General features: G+C 33.8%; 1 protein-coding gene across 3 annotated transcripts in view; it reads right to left on the bottom strand.

Annotated features, from left to right (window-relative positions):
- The window catches only part of LOC145277536 (maestro heat-like repeat-containing protein family member 1), a 216739-nt gene that overhangs the window by 52145 nt on the left and 141365 nt on the right, over positions 1 to 23229 (bottom strand). For all 3 annotated transcript variants that reach the window (XM_080128991.1, XM_080128993.1, XM_080128992.1), the window contains 8 exons: positions 20172 to 20301; positions 18296 to 18405; positions 14392 to 14544; positions 10930 to 11084; positions 8078 to 8234; positions 6244 to 6375; positions 2737 to 2777; positions 185 to 322 (listed from right to left, as the gene is read on the bottom strand). In XM_080128991.1, coding sequence (XP_079985117.1) covers positions 185 to 322; positions 2737 to 2777; positions 6244 to 6375; positions 8078 to 8234; positions 10930 to 11084; positions 14392 to 14544; positions 18296 to 18405; positions 20172 to 20301 — 1016 coding nt within the window. The remainder of the gene's footprint in view (positions 1 to 184; positions 323 to 2736; positions 2778 to 6243; positions 6376 to 8077; positions 8235 to 10929; positions 11085 to 14391; positions 14545 to 18295; positions 18406 to 20171; positions 20302 to 23229) is intronic.

Genomic DNA, 23229 nt, shown 5'->3' with positions numbered 1-23229 from the left:
TAGTTATTTTATGTGCCTCCTTTCCAGCAGGTCAGACACAAGATCAAGTATTTGATGAAAGCGTTTCTGTAGAATGAACTGGATTTCAACACATCCAGGAAAATCCAATTGTGACCAATCTTATCACTTTCAAACAAACAATATTAGTTGTATAAATTCTATTAATTTAAATTTGAAATCTTACCTGGCAAGAGCTGTGAAGGCCTCAGGATATGTTTCAGGATCTTCAAACATCGGCCAGAAACCATTATCTGTTAAGTGATTCACTAGGTCTTGGAGGATGGCTCGTTCTAGAAGCTTCTGAAATGCCTTCACAACCACACTGTCGGACAAAAAGAGACACAATGAACAAATATTATGGTACAATTGAGCACTTTTGCTTCTTTTACACCCACCCACCCTTCTCCAAATTTAATTTTCACCACCATTGTCAAAAGTCGTCTGCTAGAGTATATTTAAACGCACACAACTTTAAGTTATCTAATTCTTCAAAAACAATATAACCAATTTGGTAGGACCCCATCTAAAAGATTAACCCCAAACGAGCAGGAAGTGAATTAATATATTTATGTTCTGGAATACTTTGTATGTTAATAAAAAGAAAAAAGCAGCATGTTGCATTAAAGTTCTATGCAAAACTAATCCCCCATTATAAATTCTAAATTAATTGTGTCTGTTGTTTTTTGTTTGTTTGTTTCTGCCTAGTTTGACTAAAGTCTAAAATAATTTTGTGTGTAATAAAAAACCAACAACCGCATTTTATGTTACAGTTTTTTTGGTTTCTTTTTTGTTAAGAATGGATCTGTAGTATCTTTTGTTGATGATGTAGAATAATCAACAACATTTAACTATTCAAGAGCGAGTCTATAATTGTTTAAAAAAAAAAAAAAAAATGTAATTAATAGGCTAAGTATGGGTATTGCTTATCTATATAATAAAGTTATTCCCCCCCCCTTCCCAGTGATTCAGAAGAATTAACCCGTAATTCTGGCAAAGCTATACAACAGTATTGTTATTTTCTAGTTTGGTCACTGAAATTATAAGTTGCTTATACTTTTTATCACTATTGCCAAAGTTGTAGAGCGGCAGTGTTCTGGTATAGTTTTTAAATAACACAAATAAAGCAAACAATTCAAACATTAACGAATAACTAATTTATGCTTTTAAAGAACAAAACAGCAGAGTGACTTCAATTAATAACTCAAAGTTCCTTTTCATCTAAAATAACTGGTAAATGTTGCATCCCTTTGCCTGTTTTACAAGTATTTTAATGGTAGGTGCTTCGACGAACTACCAGCCCTTAATCAGGATCGACCAACGGTAAGCACAAAAAATTTATGCAATTGAAAATCACTTTGATATTTGAGGATAAAAGCTCTATCAATGTAAATACTTCTGACTAACCCGACAAGCAGCAAAATCCCACCCCTATACAATAGAGATCCCCAGATGCCAGAAGTCTAATAATTTCTTCCCTAGAACTGCTAGACTTTGGAATTCTCTTCAGAGTTCCTGCTTCCCTGGCTGTACTGACATGCAGAAGTTCAAATGTAATGTAAATACACATCTTGCTGTTCAACTCCCTTGTTTGGGGTGAAAATGCAATACAAAAATAATAATCGAGAACATGAGTTAAAGATAAGATGTTCTATGTCCTCTCACTGAACAAATAGAAATTGAATTTTAAGTAAATTTCAATTTTTTATGTTGCAGAATTAATGCTATTTTTTATAAAATACAGTGAGTTTTTGACAGAGCATACAGCAAAAATAGGTTCTTAGAAGAATGAAGTGCTGTAGATTTCCAACTAAGTATTTGTGCAGTCATTATTATTATCATTGATTTTTTATGGAAATTACTCCAGACAAGGCATGAAACCACTTGATGTAAGAAGCTAACAAGAACTAAAGATAATTATCGTAAACACAGGAGATGCCTATTGATTTTAGTTTTAAAAAGACCAAAGCTGTAGGTAGGAGGAAAACAGGGAGCAGGAAGAGAGTTCCACAACCTTGCAGTCTTTAGAAAGAAGCTACTTGAATAGGAAGCTGTATTACAATGAGGTATTAAAACAGTAAATTGATGGAGACCAATAGACCAAATGTGCTGGAACAAAGGAAGCAGGAAATAGATCAGATAATTCTGAAGAACACATGTCATAATAGTATTTATAGAAAAGACTGAGACTAGCAACATCACATCTGTGAGAGAGAAGTTGTGGTGAAAAAGGAAGGGTAGAACCAATCAAATGACAGATACATTTCTGCAATTTATAAAGACCCTTCAAATGGAAGGGAGATTCACCAGCTCAAGATCATATTTCATTCATTGCATTTTCTCCAATCGATTTTTCATCTTTAAGTCTAAATTTTCTGTGCTTATCATTGATCGATCCTAATATAAACATTTTCAATAAATACATAATTCAACATTTGAGAAAATCTTTTTCAACCAGAAAATTAAAAATGCATATATTTGGAACATCAGAAAATTTTATTGGATGTTTCGCGTACAGTCTCAAGATATTCCTATTTTACCATTTCCACTCCTTTTTTTTTTTTTTAATTCATCTTTCTTCTGCAGATTAAGCTACTAGCCTTGTCTTAGAAGCTGACATGGACGGAAATACAAACAGTACAGTTCCAATGGGAGTACAAACTAGAAAGTGCTGAAAACTTAATTTTAAAAAGAAGCTGGAAAGCAATGGTCATGTGACCAAGCTGACCGAATACTTACTGACTTGGAACAATATAAATAATCTCTCGATCAGAGTCATCCTGCAAAGAAAAGAAAAAAAAACAACAGAATTTAAAATATTGAACACATACTAAATTTAACGTATATAAATATGCTGATAGAGCTTTTATCCTCAAATATTAAAGTGATTTTCAATTACATTTTACTCATTCTTGAAATAAAAATACCCCCCTTTACATAGGACTTGGAGTAATAAGATTTTAAAGTTAAGTTTAGATATGACTTTCCAGATGCATTAGATTTTTAGGTGTGATTGACAGGGTTTGATGTAGTAATATGGTATGTAGTATGTGATGTAGTAATGTACTATGTAATATAGTTATATGGTATGAAGTATGTGATGTAGTATTGTATGTAAACATAGAAAATGTTAACTAGAAATTAATAAAATAACCCAAGAGAATTGGAAATTGTGAGTGAGACGTGGCTAATAAACAAGTTTAATTTACTCTTTTGTGTGTGCGTTTGTTTTTTTGGGTTTTTTTATAAGGGAAAGCAAACATGTTCCAGAGATCCTCTCTCCCACATGATATTGGGAAGAATATATTACTAAAGAAAATATTAGTACAACGGCTATTCCAAATGCTACAGACAACGAAGATAAGAAAGATAGACAAATCAACTCTACACACCATCACCCCAAGAGATCGACTCTATTGTTACTATGAGATGTGTTCGCTTAATACATTTGTCACAGTCAGAAGACAAAGAATTCTGTACTGTTATCCTACATTGGCACCAGGAGTAATTGCAGCCTCATCAAAATGATTCTGGTTGGTTATATTTGAAGTTGAATAATTGATTGAAATCTGAATTTTAGTAAGAAAATATACAAGATCCTTATGAGAGGGATACTTATCTCCTTTTCTGCACACTTCAAGAGAGAATTCCAACTACATTTTCTCAAGATAAGAAACAGAGGATAACTTTAACTTTGGTCCATAAAAAAAAAGACGCAGATCCTTCATGCCTCCTTCTTTTCTTTAAATACTATTATGGCATGTGTTCTTCAGAATTATCTGATCTATTTCCTTGCTTCCTTTGTTCCAGCTCATTTGATTCATTGATCTAGTGGTCTTCATCAATTCACTGCTTTGATGCCTCATTATAATACAACTTTCTATTCCAGTAGATTCTTTCCAAGACCCACAGGCTTATGGAACTCTCTTCCTACTGACTGTTTTCCATTTTACCTATAACCTTTGTCTGTTTAAGACTGAAATCAATAAGCATCTCCTGTCTTTGCGATAATCAGCTGTCAGTCTTGATAGCTTCTTACGTAAAGTGGCTTCATACCTTACCTGGAGTGATTACCATAAAAAAGAATGTTCCAACTACTTTTTTTCAAGAACATGAACCTCATCAAAGACCATGCAACAAGAATCATCTGAGTGAGAAAAAATGGGAATAAAAACAATGTTAATGAGAAGCTATTCCAGGCATCGTTAAAGCCATGGCTTTAGAATGTGTATAATACAAAATACAATAATGTAATTCCTTATAAAAAAAATTATCTGTAGTTCAAACTGGCTACAGAATGGACACCTTCAGATATAAGATTGAAACTTGCCATAGGAGTAGAAATCAGTGATGTATGCCATTTCAGTCATGGATCAGCGGTTCAACAACTGAAGTTAAGAAGCTTCCTCAGTCATATCAACCTCTAACACATCTCAAGAAGAGACCAGACTATAGCTGTGGAATGCCTCATCTCCCACTGATATGGAAATCCCCCCTTCTGAGGTCCTCACCTAAAAAACACTCAACCACCTGAGAACCAGAATAGAAGAATGGAGCGATCAAACATTGCTATGGCCATACAATGCAACACTGCCTTGTCTACCCTCTACTGCCCAACTGAAATATTTTGCAGAATCCAGCAAATATGCAAAAGACTGTAAAAAAAAAAAAAATGGGAAACTATTACGCTTCAAAGACATGCCCAGAATTTATTTGTGGCATAACAGTTTACAGTCTTCTCACATTGAAATATTTATAGCAAGTATAAAAAGTTTATTTGAAAGAATTTTTCATTTTGCTAGTTCATTTAAAAAGTTCAGCAGTCAATATGTGTGCATTTGTGTGTGTAAGCAAAGTAAAGGTTAGTAGGAGTTTTGCATTTCCTCTGGTCGAGGGAATCCGAGCGTAATATTTCCTCTGGCTGAGGGAAACAGAGTGTAATGACATGTTACAGGGTGGAACGATAAAATTGTTGCCTTAGAAAAGACAACATGATTCCATTTCCATTTGATGAAAACCGGTTTTATTTTTTTGTCGGCCAGTTGTATACAAATCCTAAGAGCTATAGGAGCCTTCTATCATGTCTGAAAGTGACATAATGTTCAATAAGTGAGATTGGAGATGCACCGCTGTACAACTCATGCTTTCTACTGATATAAATTATGACAACAGGACCATTGCCAGCACCCTCAAAATGCAAATCCAGACGCTTGAGGGCACAGCTTAATGCATCAGATGACCCACGGTTATGGTCTTTGGTGTCGTTTCAAGTAAGAGACACATCATGCCACATCACATCTTCAAAGTCGGAATGAAATTCAAAACCAAAGTGTACCTGGATGTGCTGAACAGTGTGCTGGTCCCCTGGTGCAATCAGGTGGCCACTGGCAGACTCTGGGTGTGGCAACAGGACTCGGTGCTGGCCCACAAGTCCAAAGAGACCCAGGTTTGGCTTCAGAAGGAGTGCTACAACTTTGTACCCTTCTCTCACCGGTCCTCTCTCCTTCCCCGACCGGAACCTGCTGTACTACTATGTTTGGTCATACGTCAAGAACATCACCACTAAAATCTCCTACAACACCAAAGGCAGCCTGACCACCACCATCTGTCGAGTATTTGCTGAGTTCCCGTCGGCGCTTGTGGAAAAGTGCTGCCAGTGCCGGACCCGTATCAAGGCGGTGATTGATGCTGAAGGCGGCTACATTGAATAAATGTCAGTTCTACTACATAATCAAGTTATCTGAATTGATTTTTTCAATAAAAGTTTTAAAATAAAGCTGTAGTGTTGTTTTCTTTAGGGCGACACTTTTATCATTCCACCTTGTACTTGTCCAGTTGCTTGTGAAAAGTTTTGTCTGATTCGATTCTGTACTTTCCTGTAAAATTTCCAGTAACTTGTATTGCAATATCAAGAGATCTGATTGACTAACAAATGACCTTGCATAATTATAATTTTGCATAATCATAATTTTACATAATTATAATTTTGCATAATTATAACTCTTCCAAAGGAAAATAGTTAATCACTGTGACAGAATATCTACATTTATTTACCTTTCTTTATTCAAGATTGGATCAAGTGCAGACATAATCCTTAGAACAAACAATTTTCTTAAAACAATTATTTACCATTTTTCCATTAAAACTCTTTAAAATCTACATAGCAGATAATCAGAAGCTTCTCGTAATTTATTGCTTTTCATCACAAATAAACCTGACTTGAGAGGATATATGAAAAATACTTACGCCTCTTGGTGATCTGGTCCCTGCTAAGGAAGCTACAATAAGCATCATTGTTGTGAAAAGTCTGTGGAATTGGTCAATTACAACACCTTCTGTTTGTCCAACTGTAAACATTTCATCAAAGGCACACATGATCTAAAATAAATAATAAAAATAAATCGAGTGTATATATATATAACTACTTAATTTACCCACATAAAATTAATATACGAAAGTATAGATTTATGCATAAACTTACTTCAAAAGTGCTCAATACGTAGGTAGAGCTAGTTAGTAAATTACTATATATATATATATATATATATATATATATATATATGGTTAAAATTTTATGACAATTGGTAAAAAAGAACCTATATTTCCAAACCAATAAAATATGCCCAAATTTGCCTACATTTGTATATATAGTGTCATGGCAAGTCAGCAGCTTTGGGACGAATTTTGCTTGTTTTTTTTTTTGTTGTTGCTTGGTTGTCTCCCCTGTGGCCTTGCCAGACCACTAATATATATATGAGGGTCATTCCAAAAGTAAGGCCCTCTATTTTTTAACTCAAAAACTAAAATGTTGAAGAGCAATGAAGATAGGAGTGGTACTACCAAAACAAGTGATATTTTGTGCTCCAGTATTTATTTTTCTACATAGTCCCCACCATTCTCAATGACAATGTTGATCTGTTCAATTTTCTGCATGGAAAAATTCAATGATACATTTCTGCTTCTAATGCATGGCTGTGACAGGGGTTGCTTTCTCAGAGTATCATACCATCAATATCTGCAACAGAGATATGAAGCGTTCTGGTTATGAATGCATAAGTTCAATCATCATAACAATGCAATTTCAACCCCTGCAGATACATTTAGGCAGAATAAAAAATAGGAGGTATTACTTTTGAAATAGCCCTCACATATATATATTAGTATTGGGACGATTAATCGGAATCAGAAAAATTTCAATTTACATTTTAGAGTATAAGAATCTGAAAAATTTTCGCCTAATTTAGATCCCAAAAACGATTCTTTTATTTATTTTTGTTGTTATTCAAAACTTAATTTTCTCTTGTTAGTATCAATGATAAAATGATAAATATTTATTGTTTTAAACTAACAGTAAAAGTAAAATCTAAGAAATGTCGCTGTAAAAATGACATCTTCTTTTTAAACTTCAACACCCCACCCCAGGAAAATTTTTGTTACATATATAATTAACATTAAAATATCTATAAATATATAAATTTGAACCTCCAATGTAAACAAGTTCTTGTTGAACCGTCCTCATAATCAAATTCTATTCAATTTACAACATTAACGATTACTACACTACCACCTTACATTCATTAACCCTTATCCTCGAGTGGCCTTTGGGTCTTAATGTGGTGATTCCCAAGTAAAAAAAAAAAAAATATCCTAATCTCTGTTCAGTCTCGAGAGACAGTGAATACCCCCCATAAAGGTGGCTGCATATGTAATTGTGAAGCAAGAGTTACACAATCTCCAACCCTAACTCTCCAGAGTTCACACAGTCTGGTTTCAATGGCAAGAAGTTCAGGATGACTGGAAACAATGCCCAGATAAACAGAACACATACAGCACTTGGTATTCTCAAATGGTCACCTATCTAGAACTGGCAAGGCTCAATGTTGCTTAACTTCAGTGATCTAACAAGAATCGGTGTGTAAACATGATTATGTTCTATAAAACTAATTTACTTTTTAGCTGATTAGAGTTATATAAAAATAATTTATTAAAAACATTTTGTGAAAACTTTTAATGTTTGAGCAAAAAAAGCGAAAGTAAAAACAAAAATATAAAAATAAAATCGGATAAAGTGTGCACTTACAGACAATGGTCCGATCATCGCATATCGCACCGTATCCCTGTTATCTGTCCGTTCTTCGTATGGTCGTTGTGCTAGAATGTTTTCAAGCATTTGGTCAATCAACAGATTGACAAGCTGAGGATCTTCAGCAATGCTCCGCCAAATTGCTGACATATTTCTAGAAGAGCGGACAAATTCATACAAAGATTTTAAAAAGACAACACCTCAAAGAAATAAACAATGTATGCCAAATTTAATTGCAAGCAAATCCTTAATAATTCAAAACTATCAGAATTAGTTTCTGTGTTTGACCCTTTTTGGGGCCGACTTATCAAAACAAACAATCCATCTCATGTTATTTAGATTCTTCAGAATACTGTTCTCATCTTGAGTGTTTTTTTTTTACAATCTATATATCAATAATAGTGAACATGTCTGTCTGTCTGTATACATTTTCCTATGCAATAACTGTCAATTTTTAGTCTACAGACTGGAAATTTGATATACAGGGTACTGAGATTTGGGAAAATATATGTGATCGGGTTTTCGCCAGAAATTTCGCTGTTAAGGGGTCAAAGTTCAACGATTTAACCTTTGAGAACTCTACCAAACTCCTCCAATAATTTTGGGTCGAAACACTTGAAATTTTAGATATAGGTTCCTTGAACATGGATCTAACTTAATAACTTGATTTGAGTCCAAAACAATAAATGTTAAGGGGTCATGATAGGGGTCAAAGTTAAAAATATTGACCGTTTTTTTTTTTTTTTTTGCTCAGCATACACCTACAAACACCCGGGCAACGCCGGGAACCCATGCTAGTTTTTTTACAAATGTAACCTTTGACCTTCAAGTGTATTTGGTCAAACTCAGGAATCTGGATGGAATTCCAAACAGAACCCTTTATTTAATCCATGGGAGTAACATACTCTTGTTCTGTCAGCCATGATTAGGTAAAATTTCTAAACAATTTGCGGTTGTATTTTGAGTGTCACCTGCACTGAACCTTTAACCCCCAGAAGAATGTAAATTTACAACAGAATTTTACCAAATACTTTATCTACTATGCCATGTAACCTAGTTATTCCAGCAGTCAGGACTGGATAGAAGTTCTAAATAATTTGCAATTGTAATTGGAGTGTAACCTGCACTGAGGATTGAACCTTCAACCTTTAGAATGTAACTTTAGTATTGAATTTTACCAAGTACTTTATCCGCCACGCCTTTCCTCAGTGCAAGGGACACTCAATATACAATCGCAAATTACTTAGAACTTCTATCCAATCCTGACTGCTGGAACAATAGAATACTACTCCTGTGGATTAAATAAAAGGTTACGTTTGGAATTCTATGCAGATTCAAGAGTTTAACAGAAAGATTCGAGTTTGACAAGATATAACTGAAGGTTGGAGGTTATATCAATTGAAATGTTGAGAAAATAACACTCAAGATGAGAATAGTAGAATCCGAAGAATCCAAATAATACAATTAATTATCTCGAAATTTCAAAAATGTAAGCATTCCACTTTTTTGCGAACAATTCTTTGTATACAATACATTAAGCACAAGTTGTTATTTTAATTTTATTTTTTCTTAAGGATAATAGTCCGCAATAAAACATAAAATTAATAAATAATACTCATCCCAATAAATTCCAATTAAATAATATATTGTTATTTTAACTATTGTAAAAAATATTCCTTTCTTTCTTAAAGCATAAAAAAGGAATTTCTATGAACAGAATTTCTTTTCAAGATCCTCCCATCTGAACACGTCACCATAAGATTGCTCCCCGAGGGCTACAATGTGGTTACCTTGAAATCTAATACCAATAAACATTTATCTTAAACCGTCCTTAAATTTGATTCATTTTGTCCTTAAATTTGATTCATTTCGTTACAGATTTTTAATCTTCTAATATTCATGAACATTCAACCATCAATCTATCATTATTGCTTTAACTCTTATTCATGAGTGGCTTTTAGACTTGATAAAAAATTTTTTACATGGTAGTCACCACTTATTAAGGCCCAAAGGCCACTCGAGGATAAGGGTTAATGGGTGTACGGTAGTTACCGAGACAACAGCATATTCATACCATAGTTAGTGGTAGAAATAGATTATTTGGGCGGAGGGGGGGGGGGGCTCAACAACAATAATAATTGATAGTGAAAAAAAAAACATATCCAAGTTTGGAGGTTCATACCCTATGAGGTTTTTGTGTTAATACACATAAAAGCTAATTGTAACATTAAAATAAAAGTTGATTTATTATTTCAGAGTTATTTATCACAACTTCCGGTTGAGTTTTCATATTCCTACTATAAGAAAAGGAAAAGAATCAATCGATCCATTTCATCAAATTGTATTTTTTAGTGACTCTTAGTCTTTATGAGTCATTAACTTATTATTGAAAAAAAAAAACATATTTGGGGTTTGGTGGAATTAATGGGTTTATACCTTATAAGGTTTGCATGTTACTATGCATAAAAGTTAGCTACAATATTAAAATAATATTGATTGATTAATTGTTAATTAATTATTAATTATTCCGGGTTTATTTATCACAATTTCTGGCCTGGTTCTGATGTTTCTAATATAAGAAAAAAAAAAGTCAACCCATCAATGTTTTTAAAGTCGTATTTACAATAATTACTTTCTTCAACAATTTAAATAATTGTTCAGAACACTTGTACATTTAAACAAAACATCTTTTTAAAGAATCACATGTCACTACAAAGTTTTAGAATTGGGATACATAAATAAAAAGGAAAAAATTTTTTTAAATGTTTCAAAGAACTTGATTGATTGGAAAGATGGTTACTAAACAGTCGAGTGATAATAACAAAACAAAAAAAAAATGGCTGACTTACACATCATATGGAACTGAGTAAGACAAGAGGGAATTGAGTGCTATCGAAAGATGCTGTGAAATTATTGTTCGAAGAGCACGAAGGGTTCCGGTCCTCGCTTGTACGTGTTGAATCTCTTCTAACCGCAAATGTAAAGACTCGATTATTTTGCTCACCTGTGAAAATATAAGTAATTATCATTTAGATTCAAATACAACAATAGAAATGCTAAAATAAACAAGAATTGATTAATTCTTAAGATCTTTTTATTCAGTTTGTGCATTTATGAGGTGCATTCAATAAGTTTTCAGACTTTTTTTTCTACAGGCATTTAAAATTGTTGTAAACTCTTAAACACTCAGTATGTTATTGCTATGCATCTTATGAGATGATTTCAGGTTCAAGTTTCATGATTTCAGGTTCAAACGAACAGCTACAGCAGGAATTGGAATACACCTAAAGGGTGATTGCCACAACTGGTGAATTTCAAAAATGCAATCTGAACGTGAAGACACATTAGAAAAACGATATGCAATAAAATTCTGTTTTGAACTTGGAAAAATGCCACAAAAACTTATTGAATATTTCAGATTGATTTTGGACCATCTTGCACGAATACAGCATCAGTTTTTGAGTGGCATAGGGGATTCAAGGAAGGCAGAGAGTCTGAGAGAGATGATGAGATGTCAGAAGAGTTAAGAAGTTAGAACACCAGAGTTGATTGGTCCAATAAAGAATTTCATAGATAAGGACTGTTGTGTATCTATAGAGACAATAAGTGCACAGTTTGATGTCAGTGTGGGAACTGTACACACAATTATTCGCGACGAACTGAATATGTGGAAGATTTGCACAAAGTTTGTCTGAAGGGTGGTCAAAGAAAATTAGAAAGAAAACCGTTGTCATGACAGCAAGGAGATGGTTGAGCTAATCAATTCAGATCCTGCAGTTCTTGATGCTCTGGTGACCTGCTGGATCTACTGCTGTGACCCAGAGACCAAGAGACAGAGTTCCCAGTGGAAGCATGCTGGCTTTCCCAGACCCAAGAAGGCCAGACAGAGTAAATCCATACAGAAACATGATCCTTTTTTGTGAAAACACAGGCATGATCTACATACACTGGATTCCCACTGGACAGACAATTAACAAGGAATACTGTTGATATTTTAAGGGAGTTCAGGAAGAGATTGTCGGAAGATGACAGCACTCTTCAAATCGGGTCAGTAGTATTTCAATCAGGACAATGCACCAGTCCACAACTCCATCCTTGTCACAGACTATTTGATCAAGATGAGCATCAAAACAATTCCCCACCCTCCCTATAGTCCAGACTTTGCTCCCTGTGACTTTTCGTTATTCTCTAAGCTCAAGGAAAACTTTAGAGGCTGTCGTTATGAGACAATTGAAGAGATGAAAGAGGCTGTGACCAGGGTCATTGACACGCTCACACACGAGGACTTCCATAGACCCTTCCAGAAGTTATTGGAATGATACAAGTGTTAGAGAATGGATCGAGAGAGAGAGAGGGAGGTGTGTAAATTATATTGTAGACACATTGACCGGTAGTGACGGTCAGCTGATCGGATGTACGTGAGTCACGTGATCAGGTTAGCTGGATCGTGGAGATTGTGTTTGGACTTGGAAGGTGACGGACGGCTTAACAGTTGTCTCCTCCCCTTCACTGGGGGGGGGGGGGGGGGGCGCTGACGTGTGTAGAAAGGAGACCAAGAGTAAACCACGCAAGCCAGAGATTTACTTTCCATCCTTCTGTGAGACATCGTTTTGGAGTGATTGAATCTTTGTCCAAACAGGTACCCATCTCCCCTCCAAGACACGAGATGAATTCAGATGGACCAACATTGATGACGCGAGAAGGTATGTTCAAATAATACATGTACCACACACACACACAACGGCATATGAACGAATAGACTGAACAACTAAACGATCACACACACGCCCCCTTATTATATCACACGACGTTCCCCCTTATTAGATATAATAACACAAGTGCATTGCAGCCGGAGGAGATTACTTTGAAGAGGGCTAGAGTTTCATGCGTGTGCTATCAATAAAAGTGCCCATACAAAAAAGGCTGAAAACTTAAGGCACCTTGTAGCATCAAAAATGCTATTTAAAACTGAAGTGTGAGACTGACGAAAATGAAATTTCAAACTTAAGCATGACAGACTAAAAAAATATTCAAAGCAAGACTAAGGAAAATACTATTTAAATCTTATGTATGACAGACTAAAAAAATGCAATGTCAAAGCACTGTACAATTGGGCCACTTTTCTGTCATTATGTGCAAACAAAATTTAAGTTTATTCTTCTGTTATTATCGTGCTTGTCATACGGAATAAGCTTAATATTTCAAGTGGTTTGCATAACACTACACATTTTGGATGCACTAATAATAAAGGAGTTGTGCAAATATTTACTATGACAACAATGACCCGCAAGCATCTAGTGTTTTTGTTTGTTTAGAGTTTTCTTTTGCAGCAAAAAGTTAAAAACAAAACATATTTGCATTGAAAGTAAACAAAGCTTCCCCAATAAATACCTCCTCCCCTTTCTAAAATAAATGAAATTTTACCTTTTTTAGGCCCTTAGGCAATTTTAGCATCAGAAACGGAATTAGGAATTGTATCAGACCCAGGGAAAAATATTGGAATCATCTCATTATTAATTAAGATGTTAGATTTTTAGAGTATCATGTAGAAAAAGTATGAAAAAAATATAAAAATTTGCTTGAATTTATTCAAAGTGTGTAACGATATGAACGGTACTTTTTACTGTATTTCTGCTTTTTCTGTTTTTTTTTTTATTTCTTGTTTTTCTGTTTTTGTCATAATGTTTTTTACTCACAACAAGTGAACCAATTCTTGATAACTTAACTCATTTTGATAAAAAAAATGCATATGAAAGTTCCTAGCACTTACTTTCCCTCAGATTTTTGAAAAAGAGGGAACCAAATACTCATTAGAAAATAGTTTCTGCTTTTTAAATAAAATAATACAAAACATTGGAAACTTTTTTTAATAAAACATAATAAAAACATTGGAAACTTGGAATAATAAAAAATAATAAAAAATAATAAAAAATAATAAAAAATATTAAAAAATTAGAAACTTTATATAATAAAAAAAAACATTAATAACTTTTTAATAATAAAAAGTAAAAAGCACTGGAAACTTTAAATAATTTAAAAAATTGGGAACTTTTTAAATAAAATTTTTTTTTTAATTTTTTTATTATTTAAAATAATAAAAAAATAAAAAACACAGGAACTTTTTAAATAATAAAAAATAAAAAACACGGAAACTTTTTAAATAATGAAAAATAATACAAAACATTGGAAACTTTTTAAATAATAAAAAATAAAAAAAGTACTGGAAACTTTAGATAATAAAAAATAAAAAAATATCATTGGAAACTTTTGCATGAAATTTTCAAATCAAAAGCCAAGACTGATTTACTTACATCTTCCCGCATTTCCATTCCTCGATGCTTCATCAAATTGCTCAACATTACACAAGAACCAGATGAGCTGTGAGAGAGGGGATCTACCAAACCTTCTTCGAGCACTCCTAGGAATGGCATCAATTGATTTCGGGGCAGTTTTTTAGCAACAACCTGGAAAGAACACAAGACAATAACAAAGTCCGAAGAAGTATTAATTCTTGATATTTACATTTGACATGCACAGAACATTGTTTACAAAATACTGGCTGTTTTTTTTTAAATTCATTTTCAAAATGTTGATTTAGGCTTTCATACAAAACAGTAATATGCTTAATAATCGATGTATAATCTATATATCTATAAAAGTGAGAATGTTTGTGTGTGAGGACACTTCTCAACCTATATACTCAACATATTTTTGATCTAGACTTGAAATTTGGTATATAGGGTATTCAGCTTCACTTAGAAACGGGTAGATTTCAAGTGATATAAGTTTAACCTTCACCTTAGCATGTGTGTGAGGAGACAAAAAACCAAAAGTACGTTTTTTTTTTGTTATATATTTACACAACTTTAATTAATCTTTGAACTGATATTTTTATTAAAGAAAAAATAAAATAAATAATAATAATTTTGGTTGTGAATAAATAATATAACTCGTTATTATATTTATTATTATTATTATTTATTTATTAAATAAAAATATCAAAACAAAAATTAATGAAAGTTGTGTAAATATATTAAAAAACATACTGTTAGTTGTGAAAATCCACTCGAACGTGCCAAGGTGAAAGTTAAACTGGTGTCACCTGTCCTTTTCTTAGTGAAGTCGGTTGGGGTCCTTATTCCCTACTTCATCAAAAAACAAACAATCAACTGATGCAAGTAAAAACAGAATATGTGTAAAATATTAAGCATATATATATATATATATATATATATAAAAATAAAATATGTGTTATATATGATTCTAAGCCAAATTACAAGGCAATGGTTTATAAAATAAATAAACATTTATTCGTTTAAAATTAATATTTTGACATAATGCGTCATCATCAGAATTTTTTTCTTGCCAGGGCGGTAAATGGAAGAATTCAATAATAGAAAATGTGTGTGGTGTTCTTCAACGGTGATATCTTCTAATGTCCAGAAGAGTATGCTTGGTCCACATGGTATAAAAGCTAAAGTCGTGTTCTCCGTGATATCCGTGTTGTTTAAATTTTAAAAGTTAATATATACATACATACATGAGGCAGAGAGCGAGACGAGCAGGCGGCGCTTACGTCGGCAGTCTCCTCCCACTTTTTACCAAAATATTTGAGACCTTAATTAACCATGCTCTAGTCCAGCACCTTACAGATGCTAAACTTCTGACCGACCATCAATATGGATTTAGACAAGCCCGTTCCACGGCAGACATCCTCACTGTAATCTCTGAACGCATATACCATTCACTGGACAAAGCGGGAGAGGGCAGAGCAGTAGCTCTAGATATATCTAAGGCTTTTGACAGGGTATGGCATGAGGGTCTCCTCAGGAAGATTAGATCTTACGGTATCACTGGTAGAATACTTAACATAATTAAATCCTTCTTAGATAAGAGAAAAATCCAGGTTGTCCTCGACGGTCGTACATCTAAACAATATGATATAAATGCGGGAGTGCCCCAGGGATCTATCCTTGGACCTCTGCTGTTCCTGATATTCATAAATGACCTCCCCGACAAAATTGCCTCTGAGATGGGTATATATGCTGATGACACCACACTCTATAGCAGGCACGACAGGAAAACAAATGAACATATATCTAAAGTAATGGCAGAAACACTAGAGGATGACCTCCAATCAGTAGTGGAATGGGGACAAAAATGGATGGTAACGTTCAATGCCACCAAGACAAAACTGGTTTCATTCAATAATTACAAGAAACCTTCTCTACCACCTATAGCAATGGTCAACGACTCTTTATCTGAGAGTACATCTCTCAAGCTCCTTGGCCTAACGTTCACAGGAAACATGAGTTGGAACAATTACATCGAGGGCATTGCCAGGGCCGCTGCAAGGAAGGTGGGCTCTCTCTACCGTGCTAGAAAACTTCTAACACCCGAAAGTATCCTGTACCTCTATAAGGCCACTATTCGCCCATGTATGGAGTATTGCTGTCATATTTGGGCCGGTGCATCGGCTACTAGTCTCTCGCTCCTTGACAGGGTTCAAAAGAGAGTCGCAAATCTGATAGGCCCTAAACTGGCATCAAAACTTCAGCCTCTGTCCCATCGTCGAAACGTTGCATCCCTCTGCCTGTTCTACAAGTATTATAATGGTGAATGCTCTGAAGAACTGCAAGCACTTGTGCCCCCACGACGTGAACACCCTCGACAGACCTGACAAGCTGCAAAATCCCACCCCCACACTGTAGAGATCCCTAGATGTAAAAGATCTTTCTACTCCAGTAGTTTCTTCCCCAGAACTGCTAGACTTTGGAATTCCATTCCAGGTCACTGCTTCCCCAACTGTACTGACATGCATAAGTCCAAGTGCAACGTGAAGTTCAAGTGTAATGTCAACAAACATCTTTCTACTCATCTCCCTTCATAATGACACCGCTAATTAAGTCCCTGATAGTAGCCCCTGCTTCAAAGTGGCACTGTGCCTTGTTTGGGGTGAAAATTGAATAAAAAAAAAAATATATATATATATATATATATATATATATATATATATATATATATATATGTATATATTTATTGTATCAATTAAAGTGGTTATATGTAGTTTATTCCACCATTGTATCTGCATTTGCTTCAGTTTGTGTCTCTCCATTACATATTTGCATTGTGATGCCTTCTATAAATTTTAAATTTCTTTTTTATACATACTAAACAATGCTTCAAGCAAACTACATTAACATCTTAAAACTTTCATGTTTTGGTTGGTGCATGCACAAATTTGAAAATCATTGTTTGACAAATATATATCTGTAAAAAAATATGTTATTTTTAACTTAGGAGTCACCACTTACCAAGGCGTGGAGGCCACTTGAGGATAAGGGTTGATGAGTATTAGATAGAAGGTGAGACAACACTGCGATGATCAGTAATGGTGGAACTTAGGTAAAGTTTAATTATATAAGAGGACAGTTCAACAAGAACTTATTTACATTAGACTTGCAAACAATCATGTTATAGTCAGCTGGGAAGCAGCTCCATGGTATTGTTTTCTATAGACGGACAGTTCTAAGAAAGAAGTTTTGTTCATGGAATTTTCAATTAGTTTTAAGCACAGATAGAGAGTGAAGGAAATTGTTGATGGTTTTAGCTACACAAGTGTTTGTTGTGACAGTTTTACAAGAGGGGGGGGGGCATAGATTGAAGCTCAGTCGAGCACCTACCATAAAAGTAACAATAGAGCAGAGATAGACTCTCGTTATTTCTTCTGTAAGAGAAAGTAAGGACGTAAAAAGATCCTCACCCATTAAATTTCGAAGACAGTTTTGGATCCTGTTAAGGCATCTTAGGACATATTTGACTCTTATGTACGTAGAGGATTGCATCGGGAGTGAGATACTTTCTGAAGCAATAGAATGATCTCACCCATATTATTTAGATTCATCGGACTTCTGTTCTCATCTTGAGTGTCATTTTCACAACGTTTTGGTCGATGTAACCTCTGACCTTATTCAGGTGTATCTTGTTGAACTCTGGAATATTTCTGTTACACTCAAGAGGAGAACAGTAATCCGATGAATCCAAATAATACGAATAACCAATCCTCATCTCAAAAATTCAGAAATGTAATGATCCCACCATTTTTACAGACAACAGATTTGATGCAGGTCTTCCATTTTAGGTTAGGCGTGAAGGTCAATTTTAATTGGAAAATAGTTTACAAGAGAAAATAATTAAAAATCAAAAAATATTTACTTTTGAGAGATCAACGGCAACAATAAACAGGACACTCGTGTCTGATTTTTCAATTCTTTCAAAAAGAGTAGGGAATGCATTTAACATGGAATCTTTGGTGTAATCGCCACCTGCAGGAAGAGTAAAAGAAAAAAAAACAATTAGAAATGGCTTTTAAGTTCATAGGTTTGTTGTTAAAAATCAATATTGGTTAACATCTCCAGTTCCACGTTCCATGTGTTGCTAAAATGACAAAAAAATAGCTAAAAAAAATATTTTCTGTAAAAAAAAAAAGAAGAAAATGATGATGCAATAATTTATATACGAGATTCACCGAATTAGCAGCAAAACCACATCCCTTCTCTGTAGAAGTCCCAGAAGATTTTCTACTCTAATAGCTTCTTTTTCTTCTCAGACCACTTCCTTTTGGAATTCTCTCCAGACTCCCTGTTTCTATGACTGTACCAACATGTAGATATTTAAATGTAATGTGAACAAATATATTGCTGCACAACTCCCCACACAGGTTGCTCACCTATAAATATAGCCCCTATCATACTGATTCTTCAGTGCCTTGTTTGGGATGAACAAAAAAAAGGAAAAAACCTTTGAAAATATAAAAAACTGTAACAGAGCGCATATAAGCGTGTGGGAAAATATCAACAGGAGCTGTAAGATAGCTGGCTTGCGACGATATTAGCAGCAGTAGCCGAAGAAAGCACATATGCAAATTAGGAAGTGTGCGTGGGCTTGTGTCAGAAAAAAAAAAATACACGCGGTCGGGAGAAGAAAAGTGCACATCAAAAAAGATGGACGTGTAAAGTCGAAGACGAGAAATGGCTGGCTACAGCCGGTGTGTAGTGAAGAGAAAGGAAAATGCACCAGGTGAGATAGACGTGTGGCTCCAAAGTGGCAGTGAGAGACTTTAAAGCTGATGTCGAGACAGTGGAGTTTTGTTAATCTCATGGAAGACAAAATGAACGGTTCGAAAAAACAAGAAGCAGACATCGTTTGGAAAGTAACAGATAATAAATGCCTTTTGATAAAGTCAGATTTATTTTTTATGTATTGCCCCTGGTGGGTGATACGGACCCCGTTGGGAAACCCTGATTTAGATTAATCAGACTACTGTTCTCATCTTGAATGTTATTTGTACAAGCCACTGTGTTTCATATCAAAAACGGTGGGTTGCACACCTGAAGAAGATCGAAGGTTACATCGACCAAAACGCTGTGCAAGCAACACTCAAGATGAGAATAGTAGTCCGAATCATCCAAATAATACAAAATATTATTGTCATTTTTTAAATAGAATTATTAAAGTTAAATTAAATATCATGGTATCGTTTAATCATAAAATTATTAAGTGAACCAAATTGTTATAAAAATATAAATAACTTTATTACATAATATTTCATATTATCTAGTTATAAAATTAGTCAAAATATAAATAGCTTAAAAAAAAACTTCAATCAAAATGCTAAATTGCTAAGATTTTAAAATGCTTCCACGGGAAGCTACTCTTTGAGAGAAAATATCTTTGTTATCTCCCTTTCATGATAATAAACTAAAGAATTTATAACCAGCTTTAAAAGTTGCTTCCTTTTATTGTTTGCTAAATTATTTTCAATAGTTGAAGGAGGAAATCAAAAAGTGGACTGGTTCGAATCTGGTACTGATGTATCCGACAGACTGCTATTTGGGTCTGACTTTGAAAATGTCATAAGATAACTTTGTACATATGGAAGATAGATTGCATCTGAATTGCTAGATATCACTTGGCATTATTTTTAATTAACTGTTCCTAAGTTAACAATGTTTGAACAACCTATTGTATGTGCAGACTAGAAAATGCTATGAATGTAAAAATTGAATATAAAAAAATTCTATGTACTTACCATTGATAAGCAGGGCAATTTCTAATAAGGTTTGTACGCAAGAAAGGGCCTGTTTGCGTACATCGGCAGAAGGATCCGAGCAACGTGGAATCATACATGCCAATAAAACTCCCAGGTTATTAAAATCAATCTAGAAAAAAAATCATATCAGTCTTACAGAAAGAAGGATTGTTCGAACGATTTTCATTGGCTGATGTTGAGCGTCCATGTTTGTTTTTGCTATCAGGCTACGGCAACTTTTTTCTACATTTTTTATGACTTTCTAAGAGATTAAATGCGACTATAGGAAATTATAATTTTTTTCAAATAAAACTTTTTGATGAAAATATGAAAAAAAAAGGCTGCAGTTTTTTGCGTTTTTTTTTTTGGGGGGGGGGGGGGGGTTCTGAACAAAGCTTATAATGATAACACCAAAAATAGTTTTTGACATAAATAATAAATCGCATTTGTTTTTGAAATAAAAATTACAATTCCTCTACAGCTCTTGTCGCATTTTCATTTTTTGTAATGTTAAAAACTAGATGTTGGTGTTAATAACACCAACATCTAGTTTTTATTATAAGCTTTGTTACAGCAAACAAAAATATCTCCGCAGCTTTAAAAGTCTCATGCTTGTTTTATTAAAGAGTTTCACTCTTTGTATTTTTTAAGGTTAAAGACTAATTTTTTAAAAACTTTCCCATAACATTTACTTTTTAATTTAAAAAAAAAAAGGTAAAACAATGTAGAAAAACGTTACCGCAGCTTCTTTTTAAAATGTTTTCATCGAATTAAAATATCATTGGTTCGTTAGTTTTAGCATCGTAAATTATGACATGAAACAGAAACGATTCTCTTAACAGTTGCGTAAAGACTACATTTTGTATTATTAATGTTAACTTTGTTACATTAAAAAAAACAATAGTTGCAGCTTTTTTTTTTTTTGTTGATATTTTGATTTAATAAAAATATTATGCCATCGAGCGTCCTAAACTATGAGATGAAAAAATAAACGAATCTCTTAGTAAATGAGATTTGTCTCCCTCTGCACAATGACAAATTGTAAAATAGCGCCTATATATATATATATATATATATATATATATATATATATATATATATCCAACTAATGAGATTGGAATCATAAAGTATGGAATATAAAAATAACTTTCATCTCTATACCCGGGGCACCACTCAAATCGTGTACCTGAAATGCATATCTTTTTTCTTGTTTAATCCAATTTTCCCATTGGATCACCTTAAAATGATGTCCTTATCTATGTTATTTTAAAAAATTTTTCAATTGATTTTCAATATATGATCTAAAAAGAAAAATTATGTTTAGCCATAATTATTTTGCTAAAGACATTTCCTCTGATGAGATGAGCCATGCATTGAAAAATCCATGGATTAAGAAAAAAAACTTTAAAATTGTGTATTTCTTGCTTCAAATAATAAATTTTTGTTTAAAAATTCTATATTTTTACTGCAAAATATTTAAATATAAATCATACAAATATATATATATATATATATAACTACTTCATTTACTCACATAAATTTAATATACGAAAGTATAGATTTATGCGTAAACTTAAAGTATTTACTTCAAAAGTGCTCAATACGTAGGTAGAGCTAGTTAGTAATTTATAAAATATATATGGCGATTAAGCTACACTGAATATTCTGCGTTTCATCCACTATAGGATTCGTCAGGCTTATGCGCGAATTCTGTGGTTGCTTCTTGTTTTTATATATGTTGAGGATTTTTAGTTAGCCAATCAGCTTTCTAGTATCCACCGCGCCCCTTCCTATCAGCCAATGGTCATGCATTTTATCGAACAAAAGATTTGTTTTAGAACTAGGTTAGTGGTTTAAGGTAGATGTTTTCCGGTGTAATTTGTTATTAGGGCAGTTATTCCATGCTTCCTGCCATTTAGTGGAAATCTATTTGTTAATGGTTTGTTGAAAATCTCTTCATATCAGATTTCTTCATTTCAACGGCTTCTTTCTGCTGAGTCAACCTTTTCATTTCCGCTAGTGCCAGTGTGGCTAAGTATCCAATAAAAACAAGATTCACACTCCTTGATAATTTTATCTGATAGAATTCTCTCTACTTTGAAAAGAAACATCTTGTCTATTGGCTCTCCGTTGGTCGCTTCTATTACTATGAATGAAGGAAAGGTTAGGATTTTGTTTTCTGTTTCAAAGTTTGAGCTTGTGATGTCCGAAACTTCAGAATGGTTTTGTTTATATGACTTTTTGTATAACATTTATTGTGTACAACTATTTCCCCCTCTTGCTTTTCACTCACCTATATTGGAAGTGTTATGAAGGGGCGAATTCACTCCCGCACAATAGGGATACAAAAGGAATATACTCGTCTTGCTGAGGATGTCAAGCATCTGTATTTCTTCCATTTTTTTCTAAAGCCTTATTTTTAAGAAAAAATTTTGATTTCTCGGCCATGTTGAGCCTATTGTCCAGCAAGTTGATTAACACTTCAGCCACTACTTACCAAATCAGTTTATTGTCTAATGTGGAGAGTCTGAGTATATTTTCTTATGTTTGTCTGATTTAGTGTTAGACATAACCAACCGATTAATTAGTCCGACCAGCTGTCTAACCCAAGTAAAGGCCAAAGTAGTGTGTTGCAGATCATGAGCTTATAATGTTTTGAACATGATCTGCTTAGCCACCAGGATCCTATCCTTAAGCATTATGGGTCGTCACCCATGGTCAACAGGTGGCCCCATTGAGGGACTTTTACTCTCTGCAAGAGGCCAGTTGGTGTATTCTAATGCCTCACTGTCAGGATCAACAACAATTGGTATTTAAGGACAATTAACACTTAAGCAACTGGTAAATTAGCATTTAAAGAAAATTGACATTCAAGCTATTGACTCAATTGGCATTTAAAGACAATCAATATTTAAATTGAATGAACTTATTAAAGCCAATTAAGCAACTGAGACGATTATCATATGATAGTTTGAGACAATTTCAAAAAGATCAACAAGCCTGATGTAAATATGCTGAATAATAAAATCTGGATCATCCATGGTGAATTTAAAAACCG

This window comes from Euprymna scolopes, chromosome 6 (assembly GCF_053919585.1).
Source record: "Euprymna scolopes isolate OS-2025 chromosome 6, ASM5391958v1, whole genome shotgun sequence".
Lineage (NCBI taxonomy): Eukaryota > Metazoa > Mollusca > Cephalopoda > Sepiida > Sepiolidae > Euprymna > Euprymna scolopes.
The sequence above is the reverse complement of the archived record's forward strand: the minus strand, read 5'-3'. Positions and strand labels throughout refer to the sequence as shown.